Source organism: Ascaphus truei, chromosome 5 (assembly GCF_040206685.1).
Source record: "Ascaphus truei isolate aAscTru1 chromosome 5, aAscTru1.hap1, whole genome shotgun sequence".
Classification (NCBI taxonomy): domain Eukaryota; kingdom Metazoa; phylum Chordata; class Amphibia; order Anura; family Ascaphidae; genus Ascaphus; species Ascaphus truei.
Window position 1 is genome coordinate 301,038,113 of NC_134487.1, and position 15,487 is coordinate 301,053,599.

At 45.5% G+C, this 15,487-nt stretch overlaps 1 protein-coding gene across 3 annotated transcripts in view; it reads left to right on the top strand.

Moving 5' to 3' along the window:
- ST8SIA1 (ST8 alpha-N-acetyl-neuraminide alpha-2,8-sialyltransferase 1) overlaps positions 1-15,487 on the top strand; it is a 111,326-nt gene that overhangs the window by 71,346 nt on the left and 24,493 nt on the right. For all 3 annotated transcript variants that reach the window (XM_075602916.1, XM_075602913.1, XM_075602915.1), the window contains exon 2: positions 346-490. In XM_075602916.1, coding sequence (XP_075459031.1) covers positions 389-490 — 102 coding nt within the window. In that variant the 5' untranslated portion in view covers positions 346-388. The remainder of the gene's footprint in view (positions 1-345; positions 491-15,487) is intronic.

The window sequence follows — 15,487 nt, forward strand, 5'->3', positions numbered from 1 at the left end:
CTTATTTTTGTGCTTTGATGCATTGAGCCCATGGGGCTTAGTCTATATCTGTGGATGGTCAGGCTATTTTTCGGTCAAATTGACCCATTGAAGATGATAGGTTCGTTTTTCGGCAGAAATTTCCCATCGGCCACTTTAGCAGATATAGCATAAGCCCCTATATGTTTTATATTAAATGTACATATTCATTCTCAATAAAACTGATGCAATAGAGTTATCAACTGAAACGAAACAAAATGACAATTCTTTAATGCTTGTTTTTCCATTCGCAACCTGTGGGGAAAAAATCAGCTTTTCTTCTATGTAATCCAGCTTCTAAACTTCTTCATTTGTTGCCTTCTCCAGGAAGCTACTGAAAGACTGCTGCGACCCTGGCCATCTCTTCTCAATGACTAAAGTGAACACCCCGCTGGGCGAGAATCTCTGGTTCGATGGAGAGTTCTTATACTCGCTAACAATTGACAATGCCACCTATAACCTCTTCCCGCAGGTAAGTCCCAAAATAAGTCTTATCGCGTCAGCTGGCGCAGTTTTATTTTTTATTTTTTGGAACATCAGGAAAGTAAGATTAATAAAAGGCTCATTTTTTTTTTTTTTTTTTTAATTAAACTTAATTTTTATTAAAAAATTTTTAGGGAGAAGGGGAAATGATGAAAAATAAAAAATAGGGGGGAGGGAAGGGTACAAAAAATAGAGATGGGAGAAAGAACACATTCATTTAAAATTTTACCTAACAAGTCCTCTTCAAATATTCAAACACACAGTTAATATAAATATAAAAAAAATTTTTACAACAAAATTAAGTGGGTATTAATTTCTGGTTGATTTTCACTCAGAATCCAAGGTAACCACACCTTCTGAAAATCTGTGTAGGTGTCGTTATTAAGACTCACCAGTTTTTCCATGTAGCAAATCTGCCAGACTTTATTTGTAACTTTGGGGATTGAGGGAATAATTGTTTGTTTCCATACTGCCGCCAGTTCGCGTCTTGCGGCTGAAGATATGTGGCACAGTAATTTATTTTCATGTCTCGTGAGGAGATAATATGGTTTGTTTAAAAGAAATAGCCAGGGATCCATTGGTAGGTCCAAACCGAAAGGCTCATTTTTTTTTTAATGTTTTATGCAAAGAAACACTTGTAGCTATAATTTTCCTTTCTCGCACAAACAGACGAGTTTCTTGTTAACAGGCTGTTCACTGTCTTCCAACACTACTGATATTTGAAAGATGATATTGGCTTCCTTCCAGCAATGCCACCCACTGTTACCAACGTCTTTTCTGAATTGGGGAAGTGTCCGTTTCATTCATAATAAAAGCTATTCTGTAACATAGGTGTAACCCCTCTATTCCCACAGTCTATATGTTCTGTGGTGAGGCCTGGGTGCTTCCTACCCTTAGAACACCATAAATGGAACCATTGAATTATACCAGACGAGACTTGTATATACTGTATATGTATATATTAACTGGTGATTTATGACCCTTGGGCAACATTAATCCAGCAGCCCTTACCTTTTATACAAAAAAATATATATCTACAGCTGAACCCCGTTATAACGCGGAGCGCAGGGGCCACAGAATGAGACTGCGTTATAAACGGGATCGCGTTATAACCGTGATTGTGAAATGGCCGCCATGATCTGCGAGGACTTACCCGGCATCTGCAGCTCTCTCCTCTCTGCAGCTCTATCCTCTCCCTGCTTCATCCGGCTGCGTGCGCGTAGCGCTTACATACCTTTCGAGCGCAGAGGAGGGTCACATGACTCTTCTCTGACCAATGACAGCCCAACAGTGAATACATTTGATATAATACACATGCAGGAATCGCACCCATGACATTAAGCTACACTTATAGAGTCAGGTTCATCACACCAGCCCTGTGGTGTAGCAGCTGGAAAATTGTACTAGTATATGAAGGGTCATGGGTTCGATTCCTGCATGGTATGGTATAATTTATAAATTATTATTTTATATAATAATTTGAAAATTATAATTCAAATAAAATAAAAAGCGTTTACGTGGACGCAGCCGGATGAAGCAGGGAGAGGAGAGAGCTGCTGATGCCGGAGAAGTCAATAAAACATTGATTGTTATTTTAAAATAAACCCTTGGAGATGTTTTTAAATCGGGAGCCACGCTGAGATCGCGTTATAAGCAGATCCGTGTTGCAGCGGATCGCGCTATAACGGGATTGAGCTGTTTATAATAAATATATATATCACTTGTGACCCTGCCTTTCACCATATCACCTAGCACAGGGGGGGCGCAAACTTTTTTCCCTGCGCCCCCCTGACGGCTGTCCCCTCGCTCCCGCGCCCCCCCCAACCCCAACTTACCCGCGCTCCGGCGTAATGACGTCACGTTGCCATAGCAACGTGACGTCACATGACCTCGCGGCGTCATTTTGACGCCGCTTTGCCATGGCGCCGCAGGGAGGAAGCCGCCGGAGCCACGGTAAGTTAGGTTTACAGAGGCCCTGCAGCTCCCCCGGCACTTAATTTAAGTGCCTTCGGGAAGCGCGCGGGGCCTCTGTAAACCCCGCGCCCCCCGTCGGCAGTGTCGCGCCCCCCCTGGGGGTCGCGCCCCACAGTTTGCGCACCGCTGACCTAGCATACAGTCCTTCCACTGCAGCAAAGGATTCTGGGAAATTAGATGCAAATGAGCACACAATGTATCACCTTTTGCCCGAATTCCATTGTTACATGGAACCCTTATAAACTAATGCTCTGTTGTTCACAGCTTTTAAGCACAGCAGGGGATTAGATGCAAAGACAGTCAAACCACTCACAGACAGCTGTTTCAACCTTGTGGGTCTCATCAGTGTGAGGTTGGTTGTACTGACTGGGTAGGTTTACCATACACATTTTAAGTTATGGTGGGTGAAAAGGCGTCTTTTTATCGCCCCAGTGTCCAATGTGGAAGCCACTTAGGCGACTGCGTGGGAGCTCTTATCTCACAAATTGGCGTGTAGTCGCGTTGCAGGCCTGTTAAAGGTTAAATATGTGTGAGGTGCATGTGTAATTTGTAAAGGATACTCAAGTTGCAGGAAAATGCCTCCCTGTGTCTGTTATACCATTGTGCTTTAACAGCCCGGCAAGTATCTGCATCTCTCTTGCTCTGGTCTCTTCTCGCTTTCTCTGTGTGTAGAGAATGTTTCCGCAGCTCTGTCTCTATCTTTCACTGTCCTTGGTTAGCAGTCTCATACAAGTTTCCTCTTTCACCTCTGTGAGTGTCGGGCTCAGACAGTCACCTGGGCTGTCTCTCTGTGTGCCTCTCATACTGTCACCTGGGCTGTCTCTCTGTGTGCCTCTCATACTGTCACCTGGACTGTCTCTCTGTGTGCCTCTCATACTGTCACCTGGGCTGTCTCTCTGTGTGCCTCTCATACTGTCACCTGGGCTGTCTCTCTGTGTGCCTCTCATACTGTCACCTGGGCTGTCTCTCTGTGTGCCTCTCATACTGTCACCTGGGCTGTCTCTCTGTGTGCCTCTCATACTGTCACCTGGGCTGTCTCTCTGTGTGCCTCTCATACTGTCACCTGGGCTGTCTCTCTGTGTGCCTCTCATACTGTCACCTGGGCTGTCTCTCTGTGTGCCTCTCATACTGTCACCTGGGCTGTCTCTCTGTGTGCCTCTCATACTGTCACCTGGGCTGTCTCTCTGTGTGCCTCTCATACTGTCACCTGGGCTGTCCCTCTGTGTGCCTCTCAGACTGTCACCTGGGCTGTCTCTCTGTGTGCCTCTCATACTGTCACCTGGACTGTCTCTCTGTGTGCCTCTCATACTGTCACCTGGGCTGTCTCTCTGTGTGCCTCTCATACTGTCACCTGGGCTGTCTCTCTGTGTGCCTCTCATACTGTCACCTGGGCTGTCTCTCTGTGTGCCTCTCATACTGTCACCTGGGCTGTCTCTCTGTGTGCCTCTCATACTGTCACCTGGGCTGTCTCTCTGTGTGCCTCTCATACTGTCACCTGGGCTGTCTCTCTGTGTGCCTCTCATACTGTCACCTGGGCTGTCTCTCTGTGTGCCTCTCATACTGTCACCTGGGCTGTCTCTCTGTGTGCCTCTCATACTGTCACCTGGGCTGTCTCTCTGTGTGCCTCTCATACTGTCACCTGGGCTGTCCCTCTGTGTGCCTCTCAGACTGTCACCTGGGCTGTCTCTCTGTGTGCCTCTCATACTGTCACCTGGGCTGTCTCTCTGTGTGCCTCTCATACTGTCACCTGGGCTGTCTCTCTGTGTGCCTCTCATACTGTCACCTGGGCTGTCTCTCTGTGTGCCTCTCATACTGTCACCTGGGCTGTCTCTCTGTGTGCCTCTCATACTGTCACCTGGGCTGTCTCTCTGTGTGCCTCTCATACTGTCACCTGGGCTGTCTCTCTGTGTGCCTCTCAGACTGTCACCTGGGCTGTCTCCCCTGTGTGCCTCTCAGACTGTCACCTGGGCTGTCTCTCTGTGTGCCTCTCATACTGTCACCTGGGCTGTCTCTCTGTGTGCCTCTCAGACTGTCACCTGGGCTGTCTCTCTGTGTGCCTCTCAGACTGTCACTCCCTATCTCTGTGTCTCTGTCTCAGGCTGGCAGTTGGACTCCCTCTGTGTCTCTCAAACTGACAGTTTGTCTGTTTTTCTTCTGATCTAATCTCATATCCCCAGTCGGTCGTGTTGCCAGGCAGAGCAGAGACAACCTCGCTTATTATTGATTGCACCATGTGATAGGTGGAGCAGATTATGTATTGTCTACAATATACATATATTTGTAGCAGGGGCTACATATGTATATGGTATGTAATAATATCTGGATACAGCCCTATAGAAGAAAGTTAATTGTCCTCCATACATTTGAATAGTGTTTTTTTTGTGCAATGTGCTAACAAAAGCAGGAACAGAAAATGAGATGACACTCCACTGGACTTGTGCGAATAATAGTGCTGGTTTATTAAAGGATCGACGTTACGGACTTTCTTTGGCTCCTTATCAAGATACAGAACGGTGCAAAACAAAGCAATATATTGCTTGTTAAACCAGCACTATTATTCCCACAAGTCCACTGGCGCCCGTCTCATTCGGTGTTCCTGCCTGTGATCCTCAATCAATACGGAAGCCATGCCACCCATGGTAGTACTTGAAGAAACTGAGTGTGTTCCTATGCCCTATTTGGGGTAACAAAATGCCTAGCTTAACATTGTTGATATATGGAACAGTGTCTCCCCCCACCAGTGGGAGATTTGGCCATTACGGATTACCACAGGTGGTAGTGGGAACACAGGACTACGCTTCTGGGGTTCATACCCTACATATTATTTAGCAGTGCAGCGCCTCCATCTGCCGGAGGCTCCAGGGAACTGAAGATTACCTCCCACGGTAGAACCGATTACCTCTCCCCCCAGTAAGATCACACACCAGGCCGGAGGTATATGCAAACAGGAACGGTTTATTGTCTCTCTACAGACAGCACAGTACACGTCAGGTTCTACCCAAAACAGTCACTCTCAGCTACCACTGAAGGATGTTCTCTGGACCTTCAGTACAGGCCAAGGGCACCCGCAGCAGTCCCAGCCCTTCTCCACCCCTCTAGCAGAGGCAGAGGTATGGTCCACACTAACTCTTCCCCCGGAGGGAAGAGGACCAGAGAAAGCCCAATTGTAAGGATCTTGGCTGTGTGACCTGCCCCTCTCAAGTGGGTAGAGGCACTACTGAATTTGGGGCTGCCAGGAGGAGGGTCATGCCAGGCCTGATGTCACCGCCTCCCACTGTCACTCAAGTGCAGCTCCTCGGTGGGGGAAAACCCCATATCAACTACTGGCAGCCTGCTTGTACCAGGGCTTACTGCCAGGAGGGAAGCAGACTAGTAGCCACAGGTGGCATGGCTACATATATAATACACATGCTTTAGTAGTAGAAGGTAAAAATATGAGATGCTCTCACTTACTGCACCATCCAGTTGTATATAAATCAATTATACCTCATCAACCTCATCTAAAACTATCATGGAGTGGACTGACCTCTTAGCCCTGAAGCACTGGCACATCACAAATCTTACATTAAAGAAGATAGAGTATGAGGTTCTTCATTAAATTGTAATGAAGTCTAATACATTGGCTGCTAATTACTGTGGCTTGCTCTTTTTGAGTGACTGTCGTTTGCTCTCATTTTCCCATTAGTAAAACCCTAATTACATAAGGAAAGATGGATGACAGAATAAAATGAGTAGGGTACATTTAAATTTGTTCACAAAAAATGCAGGAGAAATATGATCTCACGCTGTAACATCACTCACTGCTCTCTGGAAGAATTGCTAATTGAATCTTATTAAATGATGAATTATTATGGGTTGTGTGATTGTGAACTATTTTGTTAGGAGATTACTTATTTTAAGCCACGTTAAAAAAAAACTGTTAATTGGGGGGGGGAACCCCTTTTCCCATTACCTTGATTACTCAAATCTAAATTTTGTGAGTCAAAATATTTCTAATATAACTAAATATGGATTTCTACTGAACTCCGTTTTCTGGAGATCTTTAATAACAATGAATGGTGTTTGGTTTTGTATATTCAGCTCCTGTTCTTCTCCACACATTGCAATTCTTTGTCGGGTGGGACGAGAGTAATGCAGTAATTGTAGTAATAATGTCACTGTTGCCTGTTCGTATCTTTGCAAAGTCCCAGGAGCCGTGACCTGTAGGTGGTGTGTCATAGGTTGAAATATTTCCAACAGAGTGTACAGATTTTCCAAAACCTCACGTCTCTTCTTCATGTATAAACATCAGAAAGACTCCCTCATATAAAGAGCACTCAATGCTGGAGTACAATGAATGGACTAACAGTGATCTACCAGATAAGTGCTGTTGATAGGTCAGCATCCTCTTGGGATCAACTCTGTTATACAAGTTATTTTCCCCTCTGAGCACCTGTTTTTTACATGATTACACATACAGTACATATATGGATGAGCGTTTTTTTCTCCTTTATAGATATTCATGTATAAACATGTAATTGAATAAATACTGTACTTTATGACATCAGCCTTTTAGGTAAAAAAATAAATATATAGTTTCATAGTCTAAAAAAAAAAAAGCGTTTCTTAGTCACTAACTTTAAAGGGTGAAATTAGATGCTCTGATACTATGATTCTGATGATAAAATACAGTATTGCTATGGATAGCTTTGCATGATATTGTGTATTATATGGTACAGTATAAAGGCAGTTATGATAACAGTTGAAATCTACCCCTTGCCCTATAGTCAGTGGTTCTTACTGTATTAATGTATACTGACCAACGAAACCTGTAAGCAGCGTAATAATGTGTATATAATAAAAATAAATAAAAGTAACAAAGTTGTAAGAGAGTAAAGCATAGGATTTATTGTAAATAGTGGGGCTCTTTTCATAGCAACACAAAAATTACCCCAATACTGCTTAAGTACTGAAAGTGAGGTGCTCACTAGGTAATACTACATGAATACAAAAGAAGGCTCGTTTCATAGCAATGTTGCAATATGTGCCATAGGCATTGAAACTTTCCAATACTGTAGTTTGCTTAATGCCTTGTGTTTTTCAGCAGTATTTTTGCTTTAATATTTAACTATTCTGTTAAATTATATAAACGCTCTTTGCCCGGCTCTAAGGAAGTTTACATCAGCTGTACTATATACATGGCAGTACTCAGTTTCTCAAACCTTGCCAGGACTGGGCGTGGAAAAGCAGATAGAATAAGGAATGGCGCCAGGAATTTTTTATATTACAAACGAGAGCTTCATTCACATCCGTTGATCATGCTCCACATACAAAACAGACTTCACTTCAGAAATTAACTAGTGGCAAATAATATGGTTACTCTGTGCTTCTTCCCTTGGTAGCTCTCACTCCTACAATTGGGAGGTGCTTGTGTCCCTTAGTATTGGTTAGATTGTCAATCCCCTGCATAACACCAATAATACCCCATCTCACGGGGGCCACAGTGGTGGGAGTACACTCGAGGATCAATATCCCGTCACTGTATGCTGCTTACCTCGCCCATGCATATTGGATCGGGACTTTACTAAAGCTCTTTCGGAGGGGCCTATCGTATTAAGCTCTGGAGCAACTACCCTGAGAACTCCTGCTAAGCACTTGCTCACACGCCTTTTCCAGAAATGAGAACTTTCCCTAACTGAAATCAATAAAGATGACAAGACATTCTTAGTACATATAACTATACACTTCCACATATTTACATGACTTACAGCGAGGCCCTCTCCAACTGCCACTCCCGAGGAACTTGGTTCTAGAACATTCAGGGAAGCTATATATATCCTTCCATCTACATCACTGATCACAAAACCTACTGGGGAGTGGCTATCCTTTCTGCAAGTCATCCTGCATCACATGATGGGGAGGGGACTAACCTGAGTGATCCCACACAGCTAACCCATTAAGGCTGTTAACCCCTTTTACTAACTAGTAGTACCCAAAGTGGGGTGGGAGGGTGGGGGGTTACATGCATTTATTTGCTAGTAGAGTCTATTATAAAAATGAGTATTAACTAGTATAAAATGTAGAGTCTAATTCCAATTAAGTTTGATTTTTAGTGATGAAGCATAATCTGCTCCAAAATACCTGTATTTCATTTATTGCATTTGACATGGGCCCAGATTTCTTGACTGGTGCAAAATGTTGGAGTAGCTTAAGGCTCATTCAAATCAACATTAATGTGGGAGAAGCCTGGGAACTGCTCAGTAAATCCAGAGGACCCAAACCGGTGAGATTCAGATGTTCCAGACCAGAAAAGTGCCGTCTCCTGTCGCTAACAATGAGTGTGAGTGCCCGATAATCAGCGAGGCTCTGAATATCAGGAAGCGTTAACTGGTCTAAGCCAATATGCCTTTGCTCGAAGGCCGTTCGGCCACCCTGGGCCATAGTGCAAGATTTACTAGAATTGAAGACTTTAGCACTTAAATGAAAGTTGGCTTTTCAGTTTTGCTGGCTTATTTTATTCCTGTCTTTCTCCAATTTACTGATTTCATGGCGGGCAGAATGTTTCAGGGCAGAAAATTAGTTCTTCAGTTTTGGCAGACAGAAGCAAAAAAAATATGGTGCTATTTGCATATATTATGCATCTCTAATAAGCTTCTAGATATGAATATTACTTCATTTGCATGGAAATTAACTTGTTAGATCAAGTATACAGAAATGTATTAATTTGCATATCCTTCATCTTATTTCACTTGAGATATATATATATATATATGTGTGTGTATGTATATTATGTATTTTTGTTTCATTTTAAACTTGTCAACATCTCAGACTTTTGGTGAATTGATTTACAAAATATTATTGCATCACAAAGTTTTATAAGGTTTTTGTACAGCAAAAATAGAATGTAAACCTCCAATAAATGCTACCAATTTTCTTTATTTTTTTTCCACTCTGGGAGCACGCAAGAGCTAAAACTTACAGTATCTGCTGCTGGACTCTATAGGTAGCCTGTGTGATAGAGGTTTTGCATACAGTATCTGCTGCCGGACTCTATAGGTAGCCTGTGTGATAGAGGTTTTGCATACAGTATCTGCTGCCGGACTCTATAGGTAGCCTGTGTGATAGAGGTTTTGCATGCAGTATCTGCTGCCGGACTCTATAGGTAGCCTGTGTGATAGAGGTTTTGCATACAGTATCTGCTGCCGGACTCCGGGTAGCCTGTGTGATAGAGGTTTTGCATACAGTATCTGCTGCCGGACTCCAGGTAGCCTGTGTGATAGAGGTTTTGCATGCAGTATCTGCTGCCGGACTCCAGGTAGCCTGTGTGATAGAGGCTTTGCATACAGTATCTGCTGCTGGACTCCAGGTAGCCTGTGTGATAGAGGTTTTGCATGCAGTATCTGCTGCTGGACTCCAGGTAGCCTGTGTGATAGAGGTTTTGCATACAGTATCTGCTGCCGGACTCCAGGTAGCCTGTGTGATAGAGGTTTTGCATACAGTATCTGCTGCCGGACTCCAGGTAGCCTGTGTGATAGAGGTTTTGCATGCAGTATCTGCTGCCGGACTCCAGGTAGCCTGTGTGATAGAGGTTTTGCATACAGTATCTGTTGCCGGACTCCAGGTAGCCTGTGTGATAGAGGCTTTGCATGCAGTATCTGCTGCCGGACTCCAGGTAGCCTGTGTGATAGAGGTTTTGCATACAGTATCTGCTGCCGGACTCCAGGTAGCCTGTGTGATAGAGGTTTTGCATACAGTATCTGCTGCCGGACCCCAGGTAGCCTGTGTGATAGAGGTTTTGCATGCAGTATCTGCTGCCGGACTCCAGGTAGCCTGTGTGATAGAGGTTTTGCATGCAGTATCTGCTGCCGGACTCCAGGTAGCCTGTGTGATAGAGGCTTTGCATACAGTATCTGCTGCCGGACTCCAGGTAGCCTGTGTGATAGAGGCTTTGCATACAGTACCTGCTGCTGGACTCCAGGTAGCCTGTGTGATAGAGGTTTTGCATACAGTATCTGCTGCCGGACTCCAGGTAGCCTGTGTGATAGAGGCTTTGCATACAGTATCTGCTGCCGGACTCCAGGTAGCCTGTGTGATAGAGGCTTTGCATGCAGTATCTGCTGCTGGACTCCAGGTAGCCTGTGTGATAGTGGTTTTGCATGCAGTATCTGCTGCCGGACTCCAGGTAGCCTGTGTGATAGAGGTTTTGCATACAGTATCTGCTGCCGGACTCCAGGTAGCCTGTGTGATAGAGGTTTTGCGTACAGTATCTGCTGCTGGACTCCAGGTAGCCTGTGTGATAGAGGTTTTGCGTACAGTATCTGCTTCCGGACTCCAGGTAGCCTGTGTGATAGAGGCTTTGCATACAGTATCTGCTGCCGGACTCCAGGTAGCCTGTGTGATAGAGGCTTTGCATACAGTATCTGCTGCTGGACTCCAGGTAGCCTGTGTGATAGAGGTTTTGCATGCAGTATCTGCTGCCGGACTCCAGGTAGCCTGTGTGATAGAGGTTTTGCATGCAGTACCTGCTGCCGGACTCCAGGTAGCCTGTGTGATAGAGGCTTTGCATACAGTATCTGCCGCCGGACTCCAGGTAGCCTGTGTGATAGAGGTTTTGCATACAGTACCTGCTGCTAGACTCCAGGTAGCCTGTGTGATAGAGGCTTTGCATACAGTATCTGCTGCCGGACTCCAGGTAGCCTGTGTGATAGAGGCTTTGCATACAGTATCTGCTTCCGGACTCCAGGTAGCCTGTGTGATAGAGGTTTTGCATACAGTATCTGCTGCCGGACTCCAGGTAGCCTGTGTGATAGAGGTTTTGCATACAGTACCTGCTGCCGGACTCCAGGTAGCCTGTGTGATAGAGGTTTTGCATGCAGTACCTGCTGCCGGACTCCAGGTAGCCTGTGTGATAGAGGCTTTGCATGCAGTATCTGCTGCTGGACTCCAGGTAGCCTGTGTGATAGAGGTTTTGCATACAGTATCTGCTGCCGGACTCCAGGTAGCCTGTGTGATAGAGGTTTTGCATACAGTACCTGCTGCCGGACTCCAGGTAGCCTGTGTGATAGAGGCTTTGCATGCAATATCTGCTGCTGGACTCCAGGTAGCCTGTGTGATAGTGGTTTTGCATGCAGTATCTGCTGCCGGACTCCAGGTAGCCTGTGTGATAGAGGTTTTGCATACAGTATCTGCTGCCGGACTCCAGGTAGCCTGTGTGATAGAGGTTTTGCATACAGTATCTGCTGCTGGACTCCAGGTAGCCTGTGTGATAGAGGTTTTGCGTACAGTATCTGCTTCCGGACTCCAGGTAGCCTGTGTGATAGAGGCTTTGCATACAGTATCTGCTGCCGGACTCCAGGTAGCCTGTGTGATAGAGGCTTTGCATACAGTATCTGCTGCTGGACTCCAGGTAGCCTGTGTGATAGAGGTTTTGCATGCAGTATCTGCTGCCGGACTCCAGGTAGCCTGTGTGATAGAGGTTTTGCATGCAGTACCTGCTGCCGGACTCCAGGTAGCCTGTGTGATAGAGGCTTTGCATACAGTATCTGCCGCCGGACTCCAGGTAGCCTGTGTGATAGAGGTTTTGCATACAGTACCTGCTGCTGGACTCCAGGTAGCCTGTGTGATAGAGGCTTTGCATACAGTATCTGCTGCCGGACTCCAGGTAGCCTGTGTGATAGAGGCTTTGCATACAGTATCTGCTTCCGGACTCCAGGTAGCCTGTGTGATAGAGGTTTTGCATACAGTATCTGCTGCCGGACTCCAGGTAGCCTGTGTGATAGAGGTTTTGCATACAGTACCTGCTGCCGGACTCCAGGTAGCCTGTGTGATAGAGGTTTTGCATGCAGTACCTGCTGCCGGACTCCAGGTAGCCTGTGTGATAGAGGCTTTGCATGCAGTATCTGCTGCTGGACTCCAGGTAGCCTGTGTGATAGAGGTTTTGCATACAGTATCTGCTGCCGGACTCCAGGTAGCCTGTGTGATAGAGGTTTTGCATACAGTACCTGCTGCCGGACTCCAGGTAGCCTGTGTGATAGAGGCTTTGCATGCAATATCTGCTGCTGGACTCCAGGTAGCCTGTGTGATAGAGGTTTTGCATGCAGTATCTGCTGCCGGACTCCAGGTAGCCTGTGTGATAGAGGTTTTGCATGCAGTATCTGCTGCCGGACTCCAGGTAGCCTGTGTGATAGAGGCTTTGCATACAGTACCTGCTGCCGGACTCCAGGTAGCCTGTGTGATAGAGGTTTTGCATACAGTATCTGCTGCCGGACTCCAGGTAGCCTGTGTGATAGAGGCTTTGCATACAGTACCTGCTGCCGGACTCCAGGTAGCCTGTGTGATAGAGGTTTTGCATACAGTACCTGCTGCCGGACTCCAGGTAGCCTGTGTGATAGAGGTTTTGCATACAGTACCTGCTGCCGGACTCCAGGTAGCCTGTGTGATAGAGGTTTTGCATACAGTATCTGCTGCTGGACTCCAGGTAGCCTGTGTGATAGAGGTTTTGCATGCAGTATCTGCTGCTGGACTCCAGGTAGCCTGTGTGATAGAGGCTTTGCATACAGTACCTTCTGCTGGACTCCAGGTAGCCTGTGTGATAGAGGCTTTGCATACAGTATCTGCTGCCGGACTCCAGGTAGCCTGTGTGATAGAGGTTTTGCATACAGTATCTGCTGCCGGACTCCAGGTAGCCTGTGTGATAGAGGTTTTGCATGCAGTATCTGCTGCTGGACTCCAGGTAGCCTGTGTGATAGTGGTTTTGCATACAGTACCTGCTGCCGGACTCCAGGTAGCCTGTGTGATAGAGGTTTTGCATACAGTATCTGCTGCTGGACTCCAGGAAGCCTGTGTGATAGAGGTTTTGCATACCTATTTCACATAGCAACCAGCTAACTTCAGGTCAATGATTCAGGCTCATCTTTTATCAGAACCTACTCTATAAAATCAAAGTTCCTAACAGACCAGCAAATTGAAATAGAAACCCAGGTTTGGCCCATTATCACAGCCTTAGGGTTAGTTGGCAGGTGACTCCTGGATCTCCGTCATACAGTGGGTCTGGTGCCAGTTGGGTGAATTTCCTAAAATAATGTGGGTTACTTATGTTGCTAGGACTGGTTTTCTGGCTACCAGTCTACCCTCACTGGCAGTAGTAAGCCCTGGTAAGAGCAGGCCTGCCAGTAGTAATCATGGGTTTTCCCCATTCCCTGCAGTACTCTGGTGACAGGGCGAGGAGGTGGAACTAGGCCTGAGCATATCCAATCCTGGATCAGTCCTGATGCCCTCCTCCTGGCTGTACTTAAGTGTGATTGCCGCCCAAATTGAGTAGTGCCTCTCCCCACTTGAGAGAGGCAGGTCACACAGCAGCGTGCCTGAGCATTGGGCCTTCTCTGTTCCTCTTCCCCTCGGGGGAGAGTGAGTGTGAACCTTTCCCCTGCCTCTGCTAGATTGTCAAGGAAGAGCTAGGACAGCTGCAGGGTCCCTTGACCCGTAGATCATGCCAAACTAACCTTATTTGTTTCTTTGAGGAGGTAAGTAGGAATTTAGACCAGGGTAATGCAGTTGATGTGGCCTACTTAGATTTTGCAAAGGCTTTTGATACAGTTTCACACAAGAGGTTGGTGTACAAAATAAAGAAAATTGGACTCAGTAATAATATATGCACCAGGATAGAAAACTGGTTGAAGGACAGACAACAGAGGGTTGTCATAAATGGAACTTTTTCAGGTTGGGCTAAAGTCGTGAGTGGAGTACCTCAGGGATCAGTACTGGGACCCCTGCTTTTTAACTTGTTTATTAATGACTTGAGGTTGGCATCGAGAGCAAAATCTCCATCTTTGCTGATGATACTAAATTGTGTAACGTAGTAGAATCAGAGCAGGATGTAATTTCTCTTCAGAAGGACTTGGAGAGACTGGAAACGTGGGCAGGTAAATTGCAGATGAGGTTTAATACAGATAAATGTAAGGTTATGCATTTGGGATGCAAGAATAAAAAGGCGAATTACAAATTAAATTGGGGGAATCCTTGATGGAGAAGGATTTAGGAGTGCTTGTAGACAGCTGGCTTAGCAATAGTGCCCAAAGTCATGCAGTAGCTGCAAAGGCAAACATGATCTTATCTTGCATCAAACGAGCAATGGATGGAAGGGAAGTAAACATAATTATGCCCCTTTACAAAGCATTATTAAGACCTCACCTTGAATATGGAGTACAATTTTGGGCACCAATCCTAAAAAAAGACATTATGGAACTAGAGAGACTGCAGAGAAGAGCCACCAAATTAATAAAGGGGATGGACAATCTAACTTATGAGGAGAGGCTAGCTAAATTAGAATTTTTGACATTAGAAAAGAGGCGTCTAAGAGGGGATGATAACTATATACAAATATATTCGGGGACAGTACAAGGAGCTTTCAAAATAACTATTCATGCCACGGGCAGCACAAAGGACTCGGGCCATCCCTTAAGCATGGAGGAAAGGAAATTTCACCAGCAACAAAGGAAAGGGTTCTTTACAGTAAGGGCAGTTACAGTAAGGGCAGTTCAAATGTGAAATTCATTACCAATGGAGACTGTGTTGGCAGATACAATAGATTTGTTCAAAAAAAGGTTGGACATCTTTTTAGATGGGAAAGGTATACAGGGATATACCAAATAAGTATACATGGGAAGGATGTTGATCCAGGGATTAATCCGATTGCCAATTCTTGGAGTCAGGAAGGAATTAATTTTTCCCCTTATGAGTTATCTTTGGATGATATGACTCTGGGGTTGTGTGTTTGCCTTCCTCTGGATCAATATACTGTAAGTACGGATATAGGATAAAGTATCTGTCGTCTAAATTTAGCATAGGTTGAACTTAATGGACGTACGTCTTTTTTCAACTTCATCTACTATGTAACTATGTAACTATATAGTGGTTGTCCAGGGACCATCCTACAGCTGGGTAGCCGACTCAGAGACTGCAATTGGGCAGGCCACAGCTGTGCTTGTGAGTGTGGACCCCAATAAAACCGTTCCTGTTCATATACCTCCTGCCT